General features: G+C 41.3%; 1 protein-coding gene across 3 annotated transcripts in view; it reads right to left on the minus strand.

Annotated features, from left to right (window-relative positions):
- The window catches only part of IFT52 (intraflagellar transport 52), a 38,726-nt gene that overhangs the window by 2,409 nt on the left and 8,984 nt on the right, over nucleotides 1–27,333 (minus strand). Inside the window, exons 4-13 of one of the 3 annotated variants that reach the window (XM_049869162.1) lie at nucleotides 26,837–26,966; nucleotides 26,467–26,542; nucleotides 23,293–23,364; nucleotides 21,405–21,531; nucleotides 15,662–15,748; nucleotides 14,377–14,445; nucleotides 10,116–10,270; nucleotides 5,322–5,409; nucleotides 2,395–2,503; nucleotides 192–337 (exon numbers count right to left, since the gene is read on the minus strand). In XM_049869162.1, the coding sequence (XP_049725119.1) occupies nucleotides 192–337; nucleotides 2,395–2,503; nucleotides 5,322–5,409; nucleotides 10,116–10,270; nucleotides 14,377–14,445; nucleotides 15,662–15,748; nucleotides 21,405–21,531; nucleotides 23,293–23,364; nucleotides 26,467–26,542; nucleotides 26,837–26,966 (1,059 nt within the window). The remainder of the gene's footprint in view (nucleotides 1–191; nucleotides 338–2,394; nucleotides 2,504–5,321; nucleotides 5,410–10,115; nucleotides 10,271–14,376; nucleotides 14,446–15,661; nucleotides 15,749–21,404; nucleotides 21,532–23,292; nucleotides 23,365–26,466; nucleotides 26,543–26,836; nucleotides 26,967–27,333) is intronic. The other 2 variants (XM_049869163.1, XM_049869164.1) reach the window with 2 other exon arrangements.

Raw genomic sequence — 27,333 nt, forward strand, 5'->3', positions numbered from 1 at the left:
TTCTAGACTCTGTTTGTTGTTTACTCTGCCTCCTCCAGCTAGAAAGTGAGTTCCATAAGGGCAGGGATCATGGTCTGTTTAGTTCACACAGTAGATGCTCGCTAAGCAGCTGCAGAACGAATGGCATAAAACATGAGGAGTACAGTTTACGGATGATACCACCGCTGCAGTGGGCCTTCTTGGCTGTGTACCTGATTCAGTTTCTTGAACTCCACCACCTGGAAGAAGATGTGCTCAAGGATGTGTTTGGCATCTTGTTGATCCTTTGGTAGTTTACTGGTCACTCCAAGAATGTCACCACATTTCCTGACATAGAATTCCAGGTCTTCTTCAGTACCTAAGCACAGTTGGGGCAGTTAGATTAACCCTTGCCTTCTACTTTTCCCAAAGTACAGATTTACTGTGTTTTAAGTAGCCTCTGACAAGTCACTCAAGATCACTCACCTCTTCCTAGGATAATGTGACCACAGGACTTAAACAGTGACAAACTCTAGAGACTTCTGATAGGCTATTTTTGTAAATCAGGACACAAATGAAAAGTGTTAACACTACTAATGGGAATAAAGCTGAACTGGGTCAGCTTTCCTGTTCCCAGACCCAGCATTCCTACATTACAAAGAACAGGAGCAGCCGGTAGGAAATCAATTTACTGTGCTCTGAATGCAACAAGGACTACTACGAGAAGCACGTGGGCTTTTTTTTTTTTAAAGCATTGTAATAACAGTATAGGTAATTCTAACACACCTCTGCGAAGCCGCCCCCAGCAGCCCTGTATCTAGGATGGACAGTCATTACGTCTTCTTAGACTACCCTGCAGTTTCTTTTTTCTCCCCTCTGATTTGCATTCTTTAAAAAACTCGTATTCTGTAACAGAAATACGAGTTATTTAGTAAGATATTCAAACCATATAGATGCAACAATCTCTCACCTAGCTCCATCCCCACCAAATCCTACCCTCTTTTATACACGTGTTAAAAAACAAAAACAAGTTTTTGTCAAAATGGGATCAAATAGGAAACCCTGGTGGCGTAATGGTTAAGAGCTAGAGCTACTAACCAAAAGGTCAGCAGTTCGAATCCACCAGGCACTCCCTGGAAACTCTATGGGGCAGTTCTATTCTGTCCTACAGGGTCGCTATGAGTTGCAATCGACTTGATGGCAATGTGTTTTTTTGGGGGGTGGGGGGAGTCAAATTATAATATTTCAGTAAGCTGCCTTCAACATTTAACAATGTATCATGGACACCATTCCATGTCAAAGCTTATGTTCTGTGTTTTTCTTTTAACACATATATAATGATACTTATTTCATAATTTTTTAACCAGTCCCCCTCAACTGACAGATGAACCATTAGGCTGTTTCCAACTTTTTGCATGCTATAATATCTTTTTTTTTTTTTTTTTTTAACATTTCTACAAGGATTTCTGTAGGATAATTTGCTAGGAATGCTGGGTAAAGCATCTGGTTCTTCACAAGACCTCTTATCCTGCTGGACTAGCCATACTGTCTTGCTAACCAGCACCTACCACCATGCCTGGCACAGAATCGATTCAGTAAAGGTTTTTCACACTGAGCTCTTTTCCCTTCTGCACAGTCCATTCTGGTGGCCACATGCAGCGGTGGTTTACCTAGTTGGGATCCTCCTGTGCATGGAGTTTGAGATCGTGCGTTCTTCATTTATGATTCTTATAATGACTACGTATTATCCAACTGATTCTGACACAATTTACTACCATTCCCCTGCTAGTGGACACTAAGGCTATTTCCAGCTTTATTTTTTATTAAATAATGTAGTCATTGTCTTTGTGCCTTCATTCATCTCCTTAGAACAGACTCCCAGGAGTGGGATCACTGCCTCAAGGTGGATGGTTAGTGTCAGGCCTCTGGTTATATGTGTGCGGGTTCATTTGCTGTGCTGGAGGCAGTGCACGGCAGGAAGAACACTGGGCCAAGAGTCAAGAGCACCAGTCACCATGTAGTTATGTGGCTTGAGGCCTCATTTCCCCATTCACGCTTCATGGTGAGGTGCCTCGGCCCTCTGTAAGATCCCCTCCAATTCAGAGTCTATCATTCTTCTGGCTCTGACTAATTTTTTTAATTTAACTGCTTCTATGACCAATGACCCCAGATTTGCTAGGTGGCCAAGCAGTGCTCAGAATTCATCCTATGGTCTCTCAACAGATTAGAAGTAAAGATCTCCAGGGACCAAAGCTGAGATCTTTGGCTTCTGCTCAGCACCATGCTCTAACCCAGTGAGCTAAGTATCCTCAAGAAAAACAAGCAGTGTCATTTACATGAAATAAACAAAAGTTGTAATTTTATACTCCTGTTCATAAGTTCACAAATAGGTAAAACTCTTCAAATCAAATAGACAGAAAAATTGGCCAAACTTACACTTATTGGTAATCTGAGCAAGCCGTGCCTTCTCAGAGGAGAACGTCTCGTCTAAGTCAAACAGCTCCAGAGGAGGAGGTGGTAATTCCCTAAAACTCGGAGGGAAAACCTAAAAAGAAATAGGATCTTATATAAAAGAGCCATCTAAGGCCAAAACTGACAGTGAGGGGAGACAAGGGAAATGACAGACCAAACTCAGGGCTTCCCTGGGACAAACCAGCCTGAACTCCCATCAGCTCCTCCAGCTTTCTCATTAGACCCACACCAAGAAGACTACTAGCCCTTTGTAAGCAACCAAGCAGAACCAGCTCTAACTACATCACTATACCGACTGGACTGACGTATCAATGCCAATTAACTCAAGGGTGCAAAGCTTAGGACTTAGGTTTGTGTAATATCTGATTATACAACTTGTTTCTTATTTAATCATGAATTCCTTAGGTACAGAAATTATCTGGGGAGGCAGATGTAGATTAGTGTAGAAGGTGCTAAACTTGGGAGTCTGATTTCACAGTGTGACCCAATAGTGCTGGTAAATGTTTTATTACCACCAGCCCTCAAAAGAAAACAAAAGGCCTGATCTGTAGCATTTGCCAGTTTCTGTGTTACAAACACTCCTACCATGGCCAATTTCAAACTACCAAGATGAAGCCACCTGGCTCATAACATTCCTGAAAATTTAACAATCAGCTCTTATAAACCAGGGTAAACTGGCTTCGGTACATCACTAGCATGAAACCAGTTCTACCACTTACGAGCTGTATGTGACAATAGGCAAATGGTTTCTCTGTCAGTAAAATGGGGATAATAACTACAAGCTTACTGTGAAGAGTAAATATAGTAACATGAAAACTCCCAGTAACCTGTACAGCATGAAATAAATGTTAACACTGTTCGCCTGTAAAATCTTCACATGTCCCCTAATCATCAATAATTTTCACAGCGTAAAAAGATGGAAGCAACCAAGGTGCCCATCAACGGATGAACGGATAAATAAATTATGGTATATTCACACAATGGAATACTACACATCGATAAAGAACAATAATGAATCTGTGAAACATTTCATAACATGGAGGAATCTGGAAGACATTATGCTGAGTGAAATTAGTCAGTTGCAAAAGTGCAAATATTGTATGAGACCACTATAATAAGAACTTGAGAAATAGTTTAAACAGAGAAGAAAATATTCTTTGATGGTTACGAGACGGGGGAGGGAAGGAGGGAAGGAAAGGGAGATTCACTGATTAGATAGTAGACAAGAACTAATTTAGGGTAAAGGGAAAGACAACATACAATACAGGAGAGGTCAGCACAACTGGACTAAACCAAAAGCAAAGAAGTTTCCTGAATAAACCAAACACTTCAAAGGCCGGCGTAGCAGAGGCAGGGGTTTGGGGTCCATGGTTTCATGGGACATCTAGGTCAACTAGCATAATAAAATCTATTCAGAAAACATTCTGCATCCCGTTTTGGAGAGTGGCGTCTGGGGTCTTAAAAGCTAGCAAGCAGCCATCTAAGATGCATCAATTGGTCTCAACCCACATGGAGCAAAGGAAAATGAAGAACACCAAAGACACAAGGTAATTATGAGCCCCAGAGACAGAAACGGCCACATCAATCAGAGACTACGTCAGCCTGAGACCAGAACTAGATGGTGCCGGGCGACAACCAATGACTGCCATGACAGGGAACACAACAGAGAATCCCTGAAGGCGCAGGAGAACAGTGGGATGCAGACCTCAAATTCTCATAAAAAGACCAGACTTAATGGTCTGAGACTAGAAGGGCCCTGGAGTCCATGGTCCCCAGACCTTCTCTTAGCCCAAGACAGGAACTATTCCCAAAGCCAACTCTTCAGACAGGGATTGGACTGGATTATAAGATAGCAAATGATACTGGTAAGGAATGAGCCTACTGGACCAAGTAGACACGTGAGACTATGTGGGTAGCTCCTGCCTGGAGAGGAGATGTGAAAGCAGAGGGGGACAGAAGCTGGCTGAACGGACACGGAAATACAGGGTGGAGAGGAGTGCGCTGTCTCGTTAGAGGGAGAGCAACTAGGAATGTATAGCAAAGTGTATATAAATTTTTGTATGAGAGACTGACTTGATTTGTAAACTTTCACTTAAAGCACAATAAAATTTTTTTTAAGAGCCAAAAAATAAAATAATTTTCAGTGTAAATGTCAGCAGGTTCTATCACAGAAAAAAAGCAGGCTAGTTCATACACAGGATTTCCACACTCACTGCTGCTCTGCAGCTCAGTTTAAAATGCAGGGCCCTGAATGGTGCTGTCACATGAGCGCCACAGGCAACTGGTGCACTCTGCTGAGACCGGGAGCCCCGCCCACTCATCCATCCAACCCAGCAACTATTCACAGATCAGTAGAGTCTCCTCTTTCCCGGAGTTTCTGATCTACTCAGTACAAAAAGTGCAAATCATGAATCATCAAAATTACTTTTGAAAAACCCTTTAAATAATCTATAAAATTACAAAAAAAACACATAGTTTTACATTTACAACCTTGAAACATAATCCTTGTGCACACTAAAGTCTGAGAACCACCTATCTCTTATGTAAGAGGACAAAAGGAAACCCAAGAGGCCTGGGCACTCAAACCACCTAGGTAACTACCTAGACCCCAACAGTGAGTGAAGAAAGGGTGGAGATGCTTGTTTACCTCCAGGGTTTGTGCCATTTTGTTTTAAAATAAGTTTCTAAATTTAGTCAGTGTTAAGATATCAGTGGCAGCTTAAACTGAGATTAAAGTCCAAAGTTAGCCTTTGGGCAAGTACATGAAATGTGACTTTATCACAAATCTAAGCTCTCTATAGGGGCGGATCCACAGTGAAGGGCCCAGCTAGCAAGGGAAGGGCGAACAGAAGCGTTCTGCAGTTAACAGTCCCTCGAGCACACCTACTCACAGCTGGCTGCAGGGCTGGTAGCGGTGTCTCAAACTGAGGTTGGATGAGCTGCAGAGGTTCATGCTTCACATTTAGCTGTTCATGAGCCCTGTGTTAATAATTAAACAGTAAAGAAGGGATCAAGATGAGACATAGTGACAAAGCATGTCTAACTGACCACACAGTGTGGTTCTCCATCAAATAATGTGACTCAGCACTATTACAGAAAAATTTACAAAAATGTGCTGTTATAGATAATGTAGTGGTCCTATCAGGAATCCTTTCCACTGTATCACACAGTATTACTTATCGGGACGTCAAAGGAAAAATTTCAAGTTTCATATCAGGCTTCTCCTAAATAGGTTTGTTGTCTTACCCAATGGCACACTAAATCTTGTAACTCACTGTGTTTCTGTATTTGTTTCCACCATCAAGAAATAGGAGTTAATCTGAAGTCGGCTTCTGGCAATTGAACAGATCTATATGATATGCACTTCTCTGTGCTCATGCACACAACCAATATTTACCAAATGTCTACTAGGTACCAGGTAGTTTTACCCACCAGGAGTGCAGCAGCAGTGACAAAAAGAGACCAAGTCCCTGCCCTGGTGGAATTTACTTTCTAGTGGAGGAGAGACACAATAAATGAAGGAACAAAAAACAAGATGCCAGGTATCAATAAGTACTAAGAGGAAAAACAAATCAGGAGACAGGGAGGGCAAAGGAAGTGTTGCTGGTCAGAGAAACCCTGAATACAGGGAGGGAGCAAGCCATGCTGTTATCTACAAAAGTGCTCCAGGCAGGGGCAAGAGCAAGGAGAACAGGCAGAAGGGTCAAAGAACAGCAGGGCAGCCAGAGTGGCTGCAGCAATGAGGTTACAGAGTTAAATGCTAATCTTACCCCTGCTACTGTTCTACTCTGGCTTTCCTTTTGCCTCCGTTCTCTCAGATAGTCATTTTATCCTTTTGCATTGTACTTATTTTTATAAGCTGGCTGAACTCCTCTAGGAATGGGACAAATTAAAATATGGTATTGTTAGATGCCATCAAGTCGATTCTGGGTCATAGCGACCCTATGTACAATACAACAAAACACTGCTTAGTCCTGTGACATCCTCACAATCATTGCTATGTTTGAGCCCATCGTTGCAGCCACTGTGTCAATCCATCTCAAGGGTCTTCATCTTTTTCACTGACCCTCTACTTTACCAAGCATGATGTCCTTCTCCAGGGACTGATCCCTCCTGATAACATGTCCAAAGTACATGAGACGAAGTCTCGCCATCCTTTCTTCTAAGGAGCATTCTGGCTGTACTTCTTCCAAGACAGACTTGTATGTTCTTCTGGCAGCCCATGGTGTATTCTACATTCTTCGCCAACACCAAAATTCAAAGGCATCAATTTTTCAGTCTTTCGTATTCATTATCCAGCTTTCACATGCATGTGAGGTGACTGAAAATAGCATGGCTTGGGTCAGGTGCACCTCAGTCCTCCAAGTAACATCTTTGCTTTTTAACACTTTAAAGGGGTCTTTTGCAGCATATTTTTCCAATGCAACACATCTAATTGAGTGAGTGAATTAAAATATACTCACCCAACTAAAATTTTATATAAACTGTCATCTTTCAAAATTAAGCAGAAAAAGCAAATGCCAGTGGGTGTGGACAAAGTTCATACCAGCTTCTATGTATGAATGATTTCAGAAAGAAGTGAGGGAAAAAGAAAGACAGGAGTGAGGACTGTGACTACAGAAAGGCTATTTGCTGAGCTTATTGCTGTCATCTCCTCCACTGTTCCCAGATACTTGGGGAGACTATTTCCTAGCAATGAATGGAAGATTCCCAAGGAGGGAAGAGATAACTTTTATCAAGTACCTACTATCTGCCACATGTTGTGCCGACTCTGTGCTAGGCACTCATACTTATTTAATCCTCAAAACAACCCTAGAAAATGAGTATACTCTCTTACAGAAGAGGAAACTGAGGTGTAGAGACTCTGGTAGCTTCCCAAGATCAAATGGCTAAGAGGTAACAGAGCCATGATCAGAACTCAGACCTGACCAATCCCTGCCAACCAGAAGTTTCATGACTCAGTCTACCTGGAAGGCAGAATGTCATTAGAAGCCGTTTCAGACTCGAGTTCCCCACCACCTGCACACACAGAACTCTGCTGCTGAGGCCATCCCCATGGTGATTTTCTGCTTTGTGCCCCCACATGGAGCTGAATGTTTGAAACAAATGCTTTACTCCAGTAAGTCTTCCCTTCCTCCACTCAGCTCACCATCAAATCTTCCTCCTACCAGTAGCCAACAGGTGCCTGGTGGGGGTGGGAAGTGGGTGGAGAAACTAATCTTAAAACCCAGCAAAATTTAATTTAGGAGGTGGATCTGTTTGGAGAATGAGAATAAATGCCAAAGCAAAATACAAATCTGTGAAATGGGGCTAAGCTATATATTTCCAGAACACTCTGGCACTGCATTTTCATCACCCTATACATCAACCTCCAATCCACCAGACCATGAACTCAGGGCAGGGGACCTATACTGTCTATCTCTACTTGACACCCAGCAGGTATTGATAAGAAATTGTTACTTCAGAGCAACACCCTATAAAAAAAAAAAAAAAAAAAAGCTGACAAATATTTAAAGCCTAACTAAATTTTTACTCAAAAAAAAAAAAAAAAGAGAAACTGCTTTCAAATGATGTTACTAGCAAATAAAAATACCTAAGAGCACCACATAAACCCCATTGCCATCGAGTTGATCCCGACTCATAGCAACCCTATAAGGAAACCATTTATCTCCTTCCTAGAAAATAAGCTCCGAAATGGGACAGAACTGTGCTGCTTAGTTCCCTGAAGTATCCCAAAAGCCTGAAACAGTCCTTGGCAGATGAATGGATGGATGGATGGGTAAGCAGTGCAAAGGAAGAGTGGCAGCATGTTCGTTAATTCCACGCATCTTTACTGACTGCCGTAAGTACTGGGCCCTGCCTTAGGCACTGAGGATTCAACAGTGAACGAGACATGGTTTCCGCCCTCAGGTTTACAGTGCAGTGGGAAAGGAAGACAAGCTAAACAAACTCTACTGAAATCTAACAGTTAGAAAAGGGGAAGATGAACCCTGCGGCCCCTCCTCTCTGGGCCACCCTGCTTCTGTGTCAGCTCTCCTCCCTTGGCTTCTGGCCATTTCTCCCCCACAGGCACTGTCCTGTGCCTCTAGCTGCTTTCCCTGTTTCTGTCCCAGGCCTCCTCTTTCTCCTGCCTTTCAGGTACCGGCAGCTGTCAGGGCTGTCTCTAGTGTGGTCCCTGTATCGCCCCAGTCCTTGCCAGAGCTTCACTAACTGCTTTACCTAGTCTTCACCTCTGAACCTGTAGTTCCAGCTGCACATCCTCACAGGGAAATGTCAGCCACATTAGACTAAGACTGCCCAGAAAAGAACTCATCTATCTTCCCTCTTCCTGCATTCTCAGTGCCAGCTAACAGCATCACTGGTTGCCTCCCTGACGTCTCCACAGCTTCCCGTCGCTCAGGCCCTGTAGATGCTTTCCCCCAAGACATGTCTCAGAACCATGCTACTACCCTTACTAGATCCACCTTTTCCACCCTCTTGGTCTGCAGCAATAGTCTCCCAGCTGGTTTCTTCACCACTATTTTTTCCTTATTCCAGTTAATTCTATGAACTGCTGTAAGAAATGGCTGTGAAAAAAAGAAATGGTTGTGGTTGCTTTTCTGAAACACAGATTCAGTCAAGTCCCCCTCCAGAGGTCTGGCCTTGGCCCTGATCCTCAGGCTGTGCCCTTGCTGGGACCCGCCTTGCATATGCAACTGTCTGGGACTTGCTCAGGCAGTGACCTCATTGCAAATGCTCTCTCTCTGTGTCCCCACCCAGCTCCTGAAATCCTTCTCACCCCTCAAAGCTCAGCAGCCAGCATGATGCCAAGCAGACAAAAGGCCCCTAAGAAACAATGAAATAATCAATGCTCAGCTAAAACGCACCTTTTCCATAAAGCCTTCTCTGCCCACCCCAGTAAGAATCAAATTCTCTTTCTTCATTATGCCCATGGCCTCTAGTTTATACTTCACATTCAGCATTTATATAATAACTTTGTTTCACAACTTTTGTCTGTTTTCTCCATGAAACCATAAACTTCAGGCAGAGTTATCTGGCATGACAGATGCTCACTAAGTCTTGAACCTGAATGTAAATGCAGGGGTAGAAAGTGAGTCATCTGCAGCTGTGCCTCAGCCTTTGGTTTATCCAGATGATGGAGATCTTATGTCAGGTCAAAGGGGCTCAAAAATGGTACTTACTGTCCCTGTCATTAGGGATGGGAAACATCAACAACAATGCAGGCAATAAAACAAAGGAAAGCACTGGCTTGGAAGTCTCTTCTTTACACCTCAGTTTCCCCATCTGAGATGAGGCTAGTAACTCAGAGGACTAGTGAATGTAATAAATGAACAACAATGTGGAGCCCCTGTAGGGTGACCCAACCATCGCAGCTTACTGAGGAGGTTCCTGGAATGTGAAACCTTCTGTTCTAAAACCATGAAAGTCTCAGGCAAATAGGAAGGAGCAAATGCCTGATACAGAGCCTAGAACTCAGCTGGGGCTAATAACTGCCAGCTGTTTCCTCTGCATGAATTCCCTGGTCCTCCCATTTTATCAGCGGTCTTTGTTGACCTCATCAAAGGTCTGATTAATGTTTTGCATGCCACATCTGACGTGACCCTAACTCCTATCCCCAGGCTCATGTTTTCAAACCAAACAATCAGAACGGAGTGCAGTGCTGCTCAAGAGCCAGGGGTACTGACTTGATGACCTTGGGGAGGGAGGTGGTATCCAGCTGGTAAATGGACAGGTCGAAGAGGGTGGTAAAGTCCCGTGGGTTCTCATCGCCCTCCTGCAGACACACTCGAAGCCGCTCTGACAGGGTGGCTGTGTCGGGCAGCATCATGTAGTCGGAAATCTGAAAGCCACAAGAGGGTTCCTTTCAGCAGGGCAGGATTAAGAATTTATTCTGTTACATCTCCACTGTCTCAGGTCTAAATCCACAGTATTTACACTCTCTTGCCAAGAGATTTCACTGTTCCTGATCGTTGGCAACGAAACTTTAAATAACCAACCTTATGTGGAAAGACGGACAGAACTCACTTGGATAAACCCCCGTGCTGGCTAAATCCAACTCTCCAATTACCCCATAACTGCATACACACAACTCGACACAGCTGAGGAAACACACAGCCACGCTGAATGGTCTCCCCCTCATTTCATGACCATGATCTTGAGGGTGCTCTGCAATCACTTCGTACTTCCCTAACCCATTTACTCCCCTGCTTTCCTAGGCAATAATTTCCTTTTGTCATTTCACATATCTGAAACAATTTTCCCTTCCTCAGTTTTAGCTGGAGACCTTATTTTCTATTTCGCTGAGAAAATCGAGGCAATCGTGAAGTCCATAAGCTCCCACAACAGTATCTACCCACCCACCAGCATCTGGCCCACATACTCTTCTTTCTCTTCTACTATATGTCTGACCTGCCTGTGACCCCAGCACAGATAGCCCCTCCCAACACTTCTCACCTAGCCCAGGACATAAGTCCAGCATTGCCGAGAGCCCCTGCTGATATATGCTGTGTGCTGGTAACAGTAAAAGACAGGAAAACCAAGTGTCCATCAACAGAAGACTGGTCAAATACAGTACAGTACATTCAAACAGTGAATATACAGTCTTAAAACACACATTTGCTTATGTATGTATAAAATAACTCTGAAAGAATATACAAGAAACTGCTAAGATTGTTGTCACTGGAGTGGGGAACAAAGTAGCTGGGCAAAGATAGAAAACGTCACTGTGAGCTTTTGACTGCTGAACTATGTGAATGTATTACCTACTCAAGAAATATATTAAATTTAATAAGTGCATGCTCACAAGAAGTTTATTTCTAATTGGCTCTAGGAATTGCATTTAGCCTTGTTTCCAATAAGGCCAACTTGGTAGTAGTTTAAAAATAGGTATTCTCAAAAGCTAAGAAGTTTCCAGACACTTTGAGGGACAGTGTAGCAGAGGTGGGGGTCTGGAGGCCATGGTTTTGGGGGACATATAGGTCAACTAGCATAAGAAAGTTTATTACAATGTTCTGCATCCCACTTTGGTGAGTGGCATCTGGGGTCTTAAAAGCTAGTGAGTGGCCATCTAAGATGCGTCAATTGATTCCAACCCACCTGGAGCAAAGGAGAATGACGAACACCAAAGACACAAGGAAAATATTAGCCCAAGAGACAAAATGGGCCACATAAACCAGAGACTCCATCAGCCTAAGACCAGAAGAACCAGATGGTGCTCAGTTACCATCAATGACCGCCCTGAGAGGGAACACAACAGAGTCGCTGACAGAGCAGGAGAAAAGTGGGCTGCAGAACTCAAATTCTAGTAAAAAGACCAAACTTAATGGTCTGACTGAGACTGGAGGAACCCCAGAAGATATGGCCCCTGGACTGTCTGTTAACCCAGAACTAAAACCACTCCCAAAGCCAACTCTTCAGACAAAGAATAGACTGGACTATAAGACATAAAATGATACTCGTGAAGAGTGTACTTCTTAGTTCAAGTAGATAAATGGGAAGCTCCTGTCCAGAGGCAAGATGAGAAGGCAGGAAGGGACAGAAGCTGGATGAATGGACACGGGAAATCCGGGGTGGAAAGGAGGAATGTGCAGTCACATTATAGGGAGAGCAACTAGGGTCACGTAACAATGTGTGTATATATTTTTGTATGAGAAACTAACTTGAGCTGTAAACTTTCACCTAAAGCACCAAAAAAAATAGGTCTTCTGAAGTCACCTGCAACATACTGTTCTACATTCTCTAGTTCCAGCATCTGAGGAGACATACCTGGGCAACACAAGAATAATACAAAGTCAAGACAAACAGGCTAACTTATTTCTTTATCCCATGGGTCAGAAAGTCCCCAATCCTCAAGCTCTTTTTTAAGACAAGAAACAATGAAGGCACATAAATAAACAAATGCCCTTCTCAGCAACATCTGCTTGTTTTCCCTCTCATATGACAGTGAATTGTAGGTGAGGACAAGTAGCAGGGCACTGACTGCACTAGGCCACACACCCAGAAGACAACACAGAGCTCAGTAACGGGCCAGCAACCCCAGAAATCCCAAGGCTGATTCTCTTATCTTTCTGCACAGAGGCCTTCTACAAAGTCCTGGTTCAGAAAAGTACCAGGGCCTTAGATGACTGGACAAAAACAAAAGCATGTTCCAAGAACCACCGGTTTTCATGACTTCCTGACAGATTTTGAGGTTAAAACTTGTAACGCAAATTCTTAACCTCTATTGAGCAACCATTTTCTTTTATTAAATACTATTTGAAATTGAGCCATTGGCTGGGTTTGAAAACCATTCCGTATAACAAGATTTGATCTGAAATCAAACTTGGGAAGTTCAGGATTTCAGAATTTCTTACTTTGCAGTGTTACTGGATCTAGCATTCCACTTTCCAAAGCCTTAAGATTCAAAGTACATTTTTCAGTAGGTCTCCAATCTGGTATATATGTGAAACTGTACCGTTTTACAGAAAGGCCTTAGTTAACATCCACTGGATTTCCATTAGTGCTTTCCTCCTGACCTAGTCCAGTGTCATGTGCAGCAGACAGTGAGCAACAGAGTTGTAGAAGAGGCACAGGCTCACGAATCAGCCTGACTTGGGTAGGTGGCTGTTAATAATGGCTCGGCCGCGTATTTATTTAAACAGGGTCCTTGAAGAATTTACTTACTTCAGTTTCCTCAACTAGAAAGCAGGAATGATAGAGGCAGCCACACAAAACATCCCTTAGTGCTGCTTTCCTCGACTCATGACACTCTAACTAGGACTGCCAGCTGCCAAAGATGCATCCACTCAGAGTTGGGTCCTATGAGATCTGAAAAGCGAATTCCCCACTGTATTGCATTTCTTTTATTCTTGGGGCTTTTATCACTTTTCAGGAGGAATTTAAGCAAAATATCCATTTGTTTGATGTTTCCATAGAAGGTATCTGTAGACTTGGGGCTTTCCTGCTTCCGAACACAAATCAGCCTCTGGGAGATCACATCCTCAGCTGCAGGAAGAAGCAGTCATCGGATAAGCCATTTCAGATTGCCTTCTCACCCGTCTCCATCCATCCATGGCTAGGAAATCCTTTTCCTGACATTTCGGAATTTAAGAAACAAAGCAGCAGCTGTAGAATAAGTAGACTTTGAATCGGGAGTCTTGGGTTTGGGTTCTGGCTCTGCACTTACTTGCTATTTGAGCACACTGCAATCTTGCAGAATATCAGTTTCTTCCTCTAGAAAATGGGAATAAGACCACCTACATCATAGTGCTATTGTGATGATTAAATAGGATGATTTATGTGGTGACACGTAACATACAGTGCCTGGTAAGTATAAATGTTAACAGAAATTTTCACAGGCATAGAGTGTTTTTTACACCTTTTCATTTAGTAAGTACATTCACATCTATTATTTAGGCCACACAGTTATCCTGTGAGGCAGATAGCACAGGTCTTGGTGTATTAGTCTCATTTCACAAATGAGAAAACCAGGACGAAAAAAGGTGAACAGAAGCTTAAGGTCAGAGAGCTAGTGATGGAGCCAGACCTAGAACGCAGGTTATTAGGCTCCTATTCCAACGCTAGCTTTGCCATTCTCCCTTGTCTGCTAAATATTATCATAATGCCTTTAGAATAGTTCTAAAGGCAACAAAACTCGAGTTGAAAGCTTAAATTCTAATCATCTTTGTTTCTTCATAAAAAATTATTTGTTCTTTCATATTTCTGAAAGAATTATTTCTGTACAAATACTGAGTTTAGTTTAGGCCAACTAATTAATTATATAACTTGCTTACTGTATTATGATTTTTTCCCAACAGGGCCTTCATTCCCCAAAAGCATCATTTCTTTCCCCCTGTCTTATAGACAAGATAAGACAGATATATATTCCCTTGGAACTGTTAAAAGTGGTGCTGACAGGGTGGACCCATTTTTCATTTAAGAGTTCTTTACTGACACACCGTCTCCTACCTCTGGGTCCTCAGCGTCAATCTGGTTTAGGTGGATGTCCCCTGTTGTAAGCCATTGGAAAACAACATCCTGGATTAAAAGGTACAGAATTAGACACTCAGTTACTTGAGAATGCAGAGGGTCAGAACCACAGATTTAAATCAATCAAGAAAAAATGCTAAAGGTAAAAAGACCAGATCCAGTGATCTGAAAAAGTATAGTCCAGCCTTCTCTTGGTTAAATCAGATGAAAATGTAAAAGGTTTTCCTCATTCTAGTGCAACTTTTATCATCAGAAATTTATAAGTTATCTTAGGACACTCTAACCACAACCCAAAATTTATTAAACCTTGTTCACAGTCCTGAAGCAATCCCTGTTTAATGTGCTGAGGACAGTCTGAACTTAAAAGTAAAACTTTAAAAGGTAGAGTTTTAGATATAGATTCCTTCAGAATGCATCTGGAGACATTCTTCACACTGATTCCACAGAAACAAGATTCTAATCGATCTCCTAGAACAGTTAGTTCCTAAGACTGAAGGATGTACTTCATTAATGAAATATGCGGCGGGAACCTCTTCTTTCGGCAGCGATTCACCAGAATCACTTCAACGTAGAGCTTTGCGCATGATGCAGATGTCTGCTTCCCCGCTCTATCGTCCTTCGCCTGACGTGCTTCCTTTGCACTAATTCTGACAGAGCAACTGCAATTCCTTTAGCTCATTCCCTACATAGATCAGTGACCAGTCCTCTTAAACACCACTCATGCACACCAGCCCCTTCTCTCTAGTCTCACCTTCACTACCTTTATTCAGGTGCTCATCCCTTCCTGTCTGGCTGACCTCACTAGCCTCTTAACTGGCCCTAACCTGCCCCCTTCATCCTGCCTTGCACACAGCTAACAGAGGGGCCCAGATATGCCCATGCCTGCGGAAAACCCAGAAGGGCTTCTGGTTGCTTTCGGCATACGGCTGAAGCTCCTCAGCTTTGCATGTGAGGCCCTTGTTGAGCTTGTTCCTCACCGTCTTTCCAGGGTCAGCTCTCACCCCAACCTGGCATGCTTAGAAGTGCTCACCACATCTTTCTGGACTTACCTGTCTCAATGTACTATAAACTTTCAAGGCAGGGACTACATCTGACTCAATGTTGTATCCTTAGTGACTGGTATATGAATAGCTGGACTCTGAATAGCTGGTTTTGAATGAATAAGTGAATGTATCAGTATTTTTTAAATGACTGAAATGTATCAACGACATTAAAATCATACCTACGACATTATACATTAGTATGATTAAAGGAAAAAGCTCACCATGATTTTGCTGTTTTCTTCTTTATCCAAATATTGGTCACTGAACATATGACATGAGCCAAGCACCGCCAGCTTCCCACCTTGGTTCTAGCAATGACAACCAAAGCAGCGTCAGATACTCAGATCCCACAATGTGCCACATGCATCCTACTCCCCAAACACGTGTAATCAGAATCCTGGGAGCAACTATCTTCTATACAAATTGAGTGCCAGTTCACATCAAGGTTTTAACAGCAGAAATGTCAACTATGCTAACAACTACATTCTAACCTGCCTCTCATTTTAGACACTTCTGTATTTTTCTGTTTGACTTTAACAAAAAGGAACGTGAATTGTGTGCTACAGCATTTTTCCCTCGTTGGTTATCTTATGGATGAAGATCACAATCTTAAAAGAAAAAAAATCCAAGATACTCTGTCCTGAGTTAAGATCCATTATAAAACTATACAGAGAGATCATAGAGACGTTTATGAATACCAGAAACAATGTTTTAACAAGAGTCAACCAGAATACTAGTACTAGGTCACAAGCATGAAAATGTCACAAAAGAAAGAGCTGGTTGGTAAGAAAAATTTTCAATTATTATTAACAAATTTAAATAAATTAACATAAAGTATTTTTTGCCTATCAGATTAATGTGAAAAAAAGCTATTATAAACACTGTTGGTTAGAATTCAGTACAATAAATTATTTTATACACTGTTGCTGAAGCTGTCAACATATGCATCAAAGAAATCTGAAACATACAAAAAACACTATGCACGATTTTACATTTATAATCACAAAAATTTTGAAATAAATTCAAAGTTCAACCACAGAAAAACGATTAAGAATAATGCAGCCTCTTTCAGTTGTGAAATTATATATTTTAAAAGGGCTTACAGTAACATTGGAAAATGCTTCTACCATAACATCAGGACACCATAATTTGTAGAGTTACCCTAGTTTAAAGGCTGTAGAGCAAACAAAAATGAGGCACAAGCAAAAGTGGGAGAAAATCATCAAACTGTCAGTCTGGACTCCCTTGGAACAGTGCTATGGGAGCATTCCGTTCCTCCTCGCTGTCTCTGTATTTCCAGTCTTTCTATAATGAATATATGCTTCTTTTGTAATGAGAAAAAGTAGTACAATATCCAAAATCCAAGTTCTTCTAGCTACGTCACATAGAAGGAACAGGCACAGCTATAATGGCACTAGGAAAAGAATTACACCAAAGCCAGAGATGCCAAAGATGTAAATATACAAATTCCGTTACTTAAAAAATCTTTGACTTGCACCACATTAAAAGCAAATGATTCATAGGAAAAATAACAACAATATTATTGCTATATCATAACCACTGAAAACAGATCAGTTATACCTAGCACAGGAAGTCAATTTGGTAGAACTCTGCAGAAAGAAAGGGGAAGTGACCAGATGAACTGTGCTGTGATGCGATGCGAATCTACTACTGCTAAGTTAGGCTTATATCCTTTCCTTTATATTGTTTTCTTTTCCCTAACTCATTTATTTCAAAAAGAGTACAGGTTTTTCTTTAATCCATTTATTCTGCCTTGGTAGAAATTCTATCACTATTTTCAGCTTCCTTTCCCAGAAACTGTCTATAATTTGTTCCATTTACATAAAAGTATATCTACTCAAGGACCAATTTTCTCCTTCAATATTAACGAGTCTACTGCAGTAAATCAGAGGCTCAGAAAGAAACAAGATAAGCTCATGAAGGCAATGGCAGTGGGCAAGGAGACAGAACCCCTGAGTGCTAGCCTGGCCCTGCTCATGGCTTCCAGGAGGACGGGGAGTGGCCTCCCTCCCTGGCATCATTGGCTTACCTCACAAACTTAAGAGTGACAGGCAACAACCTCTCTCAGAGACTGTGTTTACAGGGCAGGACTTAAAGCCCACCAGGAGGAGAAAATGGCTAGGAAATGGCCGGGTGATGATCTTATGAGTTCTAAAAGAATCACCACATTCTGTGCTCAGTTAAAGTTCTATAAAAATCCACTCTTCAGCCAGTTGAAATCTCTTGTGCACAGTTAAGAAATCAGATAATCATAGTTCTAGAATTAAACTACCTGAGGACCCTTAAAATAGTATCTCATTACTTTTGTGCCAATAAATTGATAGTTTATGTAAACAATGATTATTTCTACATCTTAAATCATTTGCTAATACTTTAATTTTAAAACAACAATTCCAGCTGTTTGGGAGAGGCTAACTACCATAATGGCTATGTGAATTACGTTTGAATATCATCTTTTAAACACAATGTAGACATTTATTCAGTCCCTTATGAAATGAGTGTAGAGCTTTTAAATGAGAGGGAAATGAATACTTAGGTCCCACCAAAAAAAAAAAAGGAATTGTAAGGAATTAGGAGCATCTAGGTCCCTGGGGGAAAGACTGGAGGTCAGCTGGGGAATTCTATGAATTAAACTCAGTAAAACACTAATTAATAAAATAAAATAAATTAATAGGCAGTGGAAAAGTGGGGTCGTAATGAGGCTGTCGGAGTCCCTGGGTGGCACAAACAGTTAAGCACTAGGCTACTAACCACAAGGTTGTCCGTTCAAACCCACTGAGAGGTGCCTAGGAAGAAAGGCCAGGTGATCTGCTTCTGAAAAGTCACAGCCATGAAAACCCTATGGAACGCAGTTCCACTCGGCACAAATGGGGTTGCAATGAGTTGAAACTGACTCAAAAGCAACTGGTTTAGTTTTTTTGGAATGAGGCTGTGTCCTCTGGGACCACCTGTTCCCACATTTCTGAGGGCCTCTAGGAGGAGAACTGGACAACTGATCTTCTGATATGTTTTAATAGCAGCAAGATTCTGTGCCATTTGGTGTAGTTTATCTCAAAACTTCACTGAAAGGGTTCTCTTTACATCGACAGTGAGACCCTGTAGTCATGCACAGGATGGCATTATTTTGTTGTTGTTATTGTTAGCTGCCACGGAGTCCATCCAAACTCAGAGCGACCCTTATGTACAACAGAACAAAAAACCGCCTGGTCCTGCGCCATCTTCACAATCTTTGTTACGCTTAAGCCCATTGCTGCAGCCACTGAATCAATCCATCTCACTGAGGGTCTTCCGCTTTTTTGATGACCCTCTACTTTACCAAGCATGAGGTCCTTCTCCAGGAATTGATCCCTCCTCGCAACACGGCCGAAGTACATGAGACACAGTCCCGCCATTCTTGCTTCTAAGAAGCATTGTTTGTTTTTTTGGCAGTCCATGGTATGTTCAATATTCAGTATTCTTCTCCAACACTACAATTCAATTCTTCTGTCTTCCTTATTCATCATCCAGTTTTTACATGCAATTGAAGCAACTGAAAACACCATGGCTTGAGCCAGGCACACCTTAGTCTTCAAGGTAATTCTCTTTGCTTTTTAACACTTTAAAGACATCTTTTGCAGCAGATTTGTCCAATGCAATGTGTCTTTCGATTTCCTGACTGCTGTTTCTATCAGTGTTGATTGTGGATCTAAGTAAAATGAAATCCTTGACAACTTTTTTATTTTCTCCATTTATCAAAATGTTGCTTACTAATCCATTTGCAAAGATTTTTGTCTCCTTTATGTTAGCTGTAATCCATACTGAAGGCTGTGGTCTTTGATATTCATCAGTAAGTGCTTCAAGTCCTCTTCACTTTCAGCGAGCAAGGTTGTGTCATCTGTATAACCCAGGTTGTTAATGCATCTTCTTCCAATCCTGATGCCCTGTTCTTCTTCATATAATCCAGCTTCCTGGATTATTTGCTCAGCATACAGACTGAATAAGTATGGTCAAAGGATATGGCCCTGACTCACATCTTTCCTGACTTTAAACTACCTGGTATCCTCTTGTTCTGTTTGAATGATTGCCTTTTGATCTACGTACAGGTTCTTCATGAGCACAACTAAGTGTTCTGAAATTCCCATTCTTCGCAATGTTACCCATAATATGTTATGATCCACACAGTCAGATGCCTTTGCATAGTCAATAAAGCAGAGGTAAACATCTTTCTGGTATTCTCTGCTTTCAACCAGGATCCACCTAACATCAGCAATGATATCCCTGGTTCCACATCCTCTTCTGAATCTGTCTTGAATTTCTGGCAGTTCCCTGTTGGTACACTGCTGTAGCCGCTTTTGAATGATCTTCAGCAAAATTTTACTTGTGTGTGATATTAATGATATTGTTCGATTATTTCCACATTCAGTTGGATCACTTTTCTTGGGAACAGGGGTAAATATGGATCTTTTCCAGTCGGCTGGCCAGGTAGCTGTTTTCCAAATTTCTTGGCACAGATGAGCGAGCACTTCTAGAACTGCATCCATTTGCTGGAACATCTCAATTGGTATTCTGTCAATTCCTGGAGCCTTGTTTTTTGCCAAGTCCAAGTGCAGCTTGGACTTCTTCCTTCAATACCATTGGTTCCTGATCATATGCTGCCTCCTCAAATGGTTGAACAGTGACCAATTCTATTTGGTACAGTGACTCCTTACATCTTTTTTTGATGCTTCCTGCATCGTTTAATATTTTCACCATCCCATTTTCTCCATCGATGTCTTCAATATTGCAACCGGAGACATGAATTTTTTCTTCAGTTCTTTCGGCTTGAGAAATGCTAAGCATGTTCTTCCTTTTTGGTTTTCTATCATCAGGTCTTTGCACATGTCATTATAGTACTTTCTCTTCTCGAGCCACCTTTGAAATCTGTTCATGTTTTTGACTTCATCATTTCTTCCTTTTGCTTTAGCTACTCAACATTCAAGAGCCAAGTTTCAGAGTCTCTTCTGACATCCGTTTAGATCTTTTCTTTCTTTCCTGTCTTTTTAATGACCTCTTGCATTCGTCACGTATGATGTCCTTTATGTCACTCCACAACTCGTCTGGTCTTTGGACATCAGTGGTCAACGCGTCAAATCTATTCTTGAGACGGTCTTTAAATTCAGGTGCGATATCCTCACGGTTATACTTTGGCTCTCGTCAACTTGTTCTAATTTTCCTTTTTTTCGACTTCAACTTGCATACGAACAACTGATGGTCTGTTTCACAGTTGGCCCCAGCCTTGTTCTGACTAATGATACTGAGCTTTTCTATTGTCTCTTTCCACAGATGTAGTCGATTTGATTCCTATGTATTCCATCTGGAGAGGTCCATGTGTATAGTCACTGTTTATGTTGGTGAGAAAAGGTATTTGCAATGAAGAAGTTGTTGGTCTTGCAAAATTCTATCATGTGATCTCCGGCATCATTTCTGTCACCAAGGCCATATTTCCCAACTACTGATCTTTCTTCTTTGTTTCCAACTTTTGCATTCCACAGAGTCACAGTACAAGGGGAATCAACGATTAGAGGGTTATTAAGCTTCTGTTAAGGGTGATGGAAAAATCTGGAAACGGATAGTGGCGATGGCTGTACAACATGATGAATGTAACTAACGTCACTGATGCATACCCATAAAAAAAGTTGAAATGGCAAATGTTTTGTTATATATATTTTACTACAATTAAAAAAAAGTTACAATATAGGCAGTCCTATGTGAGAGTGGAAAAGCTTTGGATTTAGAAATACACAAGCTAGGTTTAAGCCCTGACTCCACTGAGTAAGTAAAATGTGGATAATTAAACACTTCTTCATGGGATTGTCATGAAGAACAATGAGAAAATAGATGAAACCTCTTTGGAAATGGTAAAGTAGTTCTTACTATTCCAATAATAAAAATTGCATATATCCTCGTATCTAAGAAAGGCTGTACCTTAGAGTGATAGAAAGCCAGAATGGGTCTGTTAAGTGGGAAGCAGACAGAGCCTGTGGACAGAACAGCCACTGCTGGTTTCATGACACTCAATGTGGCACCAAAAGGATAGACAAAGGTGAGAGCCCTGTAAGAAATTAAAAACACACAAAATTTTTAAAAATATACTTAAAAATTCTGTAGATAATCCGAACATATTTTGAACAATTCATCATCAAACAAAATTTCCTCTAAGCTTCAGTTTTATAACTCAAAACCTAGGACAAGTCTAGCTGCAAGTTTAAAAAGGCATTTTGAAAAATGCCGATATAAATTAACAGGGAAGCATACATGATTGTAATTAGAATAACTAAGCCAGCCCGTGTGGTGGGAGAGGAAGAAGATGGGGCCTCTTCTGAGAACTGAACCAGAACTATATATGAGCAGGAATTTCAGGGTTTCAGCTTCTTATCCCTAGCTGGTCCCACAGCCACATTTTGGTGAAGGAAAAGAAAAGGTGAGGTGGGTAGGGAGAAAATAAAAGAACTTTAGCTGCTCTGAACAATAAGTCTTGCTGTTGTTGTTAGCTGCCATTGAGTCAGCCCCCAACTTATGGCGACCCTGTGCACAACTGGATTGGAGTGTTGTGACCCCTAGGGTTTACACTAGCTGATTTTCAGAAGCAGACTGCCAGGCCTTTCTTCCTAGTCTATCTTAGTTTCCAGCTGTGCTGAAACCTGCTCATCACCACAGCCACACACAAGCCCCCACTGACAGATGAGGAGTAGCCATGCTTGATGTGCACTGGTCAAGAACTGAACCTGGGTCTCCCACATGGAAGGCAAGGAATCTACCACAGAACCACCACTGCCCTAAAATAAGGTCTTAGAGGTAAATAGTCTCCCCTCCTCATAGATTTGGCTGGTGCTGTCTCTAAGAAGTAATGTCAGTCATTGGAAGGGTATGTTACCAGTTGAATGCTTACATAAATAAAGAGGCATATATTTATCCCACTTTGGTGGGGACGCTTCCATGCAAACCTGCCTTGAAGTCCATCTACTTTCCACTGTCGCAGCAAAGACCTAGGGTATCTACACAAATCAGTCTGATTTGTTTACAATAACACAGAACGGAGGTTAAGAATACAGGCTCCAGAGCAGACTGCCTAGGTTTGAATCTAATTTTGACACTTAGTCGTATGAGCTTGGGCAACTAACCTTTCTGTATCTCATCTATAACATTTTAGGGTTACTGTGAGAATTAAATGTGCTATTATCTGCCTGACACAAAGTAAGTGCCCAATAAACGTTAAACCAAAAACCTGCTGTCATCAAGTCAATTCCAACTCATAGTAACCTTATAGGACAGAGCAGAACTGCTCCACAGGGTTTCCCAGGCTGTAATCTTTATGGAAGCAGACTGCCACGTCTTTCACCCACAGAGCTGCCAGTAGGTTAGAACCGTGAACCTGTCAGTTAGCAGCTGAGCGCTTGACTACTGTGCCACTAGGGCTCCTTCAGTAAATGTTAGAGAGTATTATCAGTAAAGCAAAATATTATAAACCACTTAAATGTTCAGTAATACGGGACTGGTTGGATAAACTAGGATACATCCAATTTAATCCCCTCGTCAAACAGAACAAGGATCTGTATAGGTTGTTATATATGAAAAAATCTAGAAATCTAAACACCATACAGTTAAGACTGGTTATTTTTTGATGGAAGGAGCATGGATTCACAATGGAGGACTTATACTTTCTATCTTTTGAACTGTTTAAACTGTTTCTTTCACGAGAATTACTTTCGTAATCAGAAAAGAAGACTCTTCATTTTGAAAAAGAGAGAGAAAAACAACCCAATTCCTAAAAATGACAAATAAATCCTCGTCAGGCCTCAGAAAACATACTCACTGGGCATTGTTTCCACTACTCTCCTCATCAATGATGCCAGGCACAGCCTTCCCAGCAGCTCGGCTAATCTCCCTTGAAGAGAAAAATAAAAATCTATTTAAAAAATTGCAGAGTTTTACAATGCATTCATTAATAGTAAGCATGAACTAGATGCAAGGACTTTGCAGTTTTCAAGGTACAACTTTTTAAAATTAAATAAAGGTACACCCTCAGCTCTAAATTCCCACCTGAATTTAGAGACCATCTTAAGAATAGATTTGATGCGTTGAACACTAACGTCTGAAGACCAGACAAGTTGTGGAATGACATCAAAGGACATCATACATGAAGAAAACAAGAGGTAATTAAAAAGACATGAAAAAAAGAAAAGACCAGAATGGATGCCTAAGAAGACTCTGAAAGTTGCTCTTGAATGTCGAGTAGCTAAAGCAAATGGAATAAATGATGAAGTAAACGAGGTGAACGGGAGATATCAGAGGGTAGCCTGAGAAGACAAAGTATTATAATGACATGTACAAATATGTGGAGTTAGAAAACCAAAAAGGAAGAACATGCTCAGCATTTCTCAAGCTGAAAGAACTGAAGAAAAAATTCAAGCCTCCAGTTGCGACGGTAAAGGAGTCTATGGGAAAAATACTAAACAACGCAGGAAGCATCAAGAGAAGATGAAAGGAATACACCGAGTCACTGTACCAAAAAAGAATTGGTTGATGTTCAACCATTTCAGGAGGTAGCATATATTCCAGAACCAACAGTACTGAAGGAAGAAGTGCAACCTGCACTGAAGGCATTGCCAAAAAACAAGGCTCGAGGAATTCATGGACTATCAATTGAGATTTTCAACAAATGGATGCAGCAGCGGAAGCGCTCACTCATCTATGCCAAGAAATCTGGAAGATGACTACCTGGCCAACCAACTGGAAGAGCTCCATATTTATGCCTATTCCCAAGAAAGGTGATCCAACTAAATGTGGAAATAATCAGACAATGTCATTAATATCACACACACATAAAACTCTGCTGAAGATCATTCGAAAGCGGCTGTGGCAGTATATCGACAGGGAACTGCCAGAAATTCATGTCAGATTCAAAAGGGCACGCGGAACCAGGGATACCATTGCTGATGTTAGATGGATCCTGGCTGAAAACAAAGAATACCAAAGAGATGTTTACCTGTGTTTTATTGACTGTGCAAAAGCATTTGACTGTGTGGATCATAATAAATTATGGAAAACACTGCAAAGAATGGAAATTCCAGAACACTTAATTGTGCTCATAAGGAACCTGTACGTAGACCATAAGACAGTCGTTCGAACAGAACAAGGGGATACCGGGTGATTTAAAGTCAGGAAGGGTGTGTATCAGGGTTGTATCTTTTCACCATACTTATTCAATCTGTATGCTGAGGAACTAATTCAAGAAGCTGGACTATATGAAGAAGAACGGAGCATCAGGATTGGAGGAAGAAGCATTAACAACCTGCATTAGGCAGATGACACAACCTTGCTCGCTCAAAGTGAAGAGGACTTGAAGCACTTACTGATGATGATCACAGACCACAGTCTTCAGTATGGATTACACCTCAACATAAAGAAAAATCCTCACAATTGAACCAATAAGCAACATTATAATAAATGGAGAAAAGACTGAAGTTGTTGAGGATTTCATTTTACTTGGATCCTCAATCAAAACCCAGGGAAGCAGCAGTCAAGAAATCAAAAGATGCACTGCATTGGGCAAATCTGCTGGGAAACATCCTTTCAAAGTGTTAAAAAGTAAAGATGTCTCCTTGAGGACTAAGGTGCGCCTGACCCAAGCCATGGTGTTTTCAACTGCCTCATACGCATGGAAAGCTGGACAATGAATAAGGAATACCAAAAAAGAATTGATGCTTTTGAACTTTGGTGCTGGCAAAGACTATTTAATATACCATGGATTGCCAAAAGAATAAACAAATCTATCTTAGGAGAAGTACAACCAGAATGCTCCTTGGAAGCAAGGACAGCGAGACTATGTCTCACATACTTTGGACATGTTATCAGGTGGGACCAGTCCCTGGAGAAGAACATCTTGCTTGGTAAATTTGAGGGTCAGCAAAAAAGCAGAAGACCCTCAATGAGATGGACTGATACAGTGCCTGCAACAATGGGCTCAAGCATAGTAATAATTATGAGGATGGCACAGGACTGAGCAGTGTTTCTGTTGTACACAGGGTCATTATGAGTCTGAACCAACTTGATGACACTAACAAAAACATCCAACCCACAGGTGTGAACGTTAAAATATGAGAATCAGTTCTTCTTTGTTGAGTCCTAACAGCAGAGTCCATATTCTAGTTATTTTTGTATCTTCACACCGAGTAGAATGCCAGGCATACAGAAGTTTAAGTGTGTTATGAATAATTTTGGACATGGAGAAGAGTTCCCAGAGGGCATCTGATGTTACCCTCTTCTTGCATTCATCTCCCACTTCCCAAGAGCCCCTATTTATGTTTAGGGATCCAGGGGATCAGAGAAAGCTGACTCCACCCCAGCCTTTGGGGGAGTGGGGGAGACAAGGCCTAGCTACACCATCAGGGCATTCTATGCCCTCTGCCACAGTGATGGGTTTAGAATAGACATATGGCCTTGGCCAGCTCAAAGAGAGTGAAATCTCAGGACCACTCTTGCTGGAAATGCTGGAACCAAGGCACGCTCTCTCGTCCTAGATGTTGTGGCACAAAGAGGGGAATCTGAGAACTGTTAAAACTATTTCTCCATCTTGAGGATGAAGCCTACACACACAGGAGAGCAGAGCCAAGAGAACGGCACAGAAACAGAGCTGGAGCCCTGATGACATCATATCTTTCCATCAATCCACACCCTAATTCTGGCCTATTTCTAGGCTTTCCAATTACATGAATCAGTAAGTCCTTTATTGTTTAATTCCATTTGAATAGGTTTTCTGTTACTTGCAACTAAAAGTACTCTAACTGACAAAAAAGGTAAATGTTGTGTATGATTTCAAAAACTGGGAGGAATATAATTGATAAATGGAAAGAATTAATACAATCATAAAATAAAAAGATGAGAAAGGCGGAAGGGGCAGTGAAGAGAATATGAGAGGAGATGAGGGAAGAATCACGTAAGAAAGATGAGTCATTTGTAAAAACATTTCTGCTTTCAACATGCTTACCTGTTCAAGACTCCATTGGAAACTAGGGCTTCTTTAGGATGAAAATACTTGTAATATACATTTCTAACCACAGCATCTTTAAGGAGAAAAAAGGGAAAGGTGCATTTTAGATTAGAAATAAGTTTGATTTTATAAACTCATAAACTTTGCCCTGGAAGGACCTCTGAATCTCTGTTTCAATCCCTCCCATTTTATAAGTAGAAGAAGCCTAGGCCCAGAAGGCTCAGATTGTTGCTCAGATCATAATCCAAGATCATGTACCCTCCGCCCAGGGCCTTTTCCACTGTACCACTGGGCCCAGAGGGCTATGATGTGGGTAGTAAATAGGGAATTACTGCCTGTATTTAAAAAAAAAAAAAAAAAAAATTACCATTATTAACCATGATTCCATATTCTTCTAGTAGAAAGTTAATATTGGTGTCAAATCTGGACTCTCCACCTTCTCCTAGCATCACAAGGATATCTCCACCACTATCAAGATATTTCTTCAAGACTTCGAACTACACGAAGGAAAAAAAACAACAAACTATGAATATACCCAAAAGACATTTGGCCAAAGTACTATAAATAAGACCTTTTAGGTAACTAAAAAGTAAACATTTTAAACCTATATGGCACTCAAATTTAAATGCATAAAGCTCCAAAATGTTCAAATTGAATTGCTATTTTCAAAGTTGACTCTCTGAAGAGCAAACCAAAAGTGGAAAACTATTAGCTAAAGGAAGCTCACAGTTTTGCCTTCTCCTTACTGCTCCCCCAACCCCAAGGAGGTCAGGATGAAAACACTGCATACCACCCTAAGGGAGGAACTCTGTTCAAAGTCACGGACTGACCAAGCCTTAGTGAGTTATGCATGTTGTCTGCATC

The sequence above is a fragment of the Elephas maximus genome, chromosome 25 (genome assembly GCF_024166365.1).
Source record: "Elephas maximus indicus isolate mEleMax1 chromosome 25, mEleMax1 primary haplotype, whole genome shotgun sequence".
In the NCBI taxonomy this organism is placed as follows: Eukaryota; Metazoa; Chordata; class Mammalia; order Proboscidea; family Elephantidae; genus Elephas; species Elephas maximus.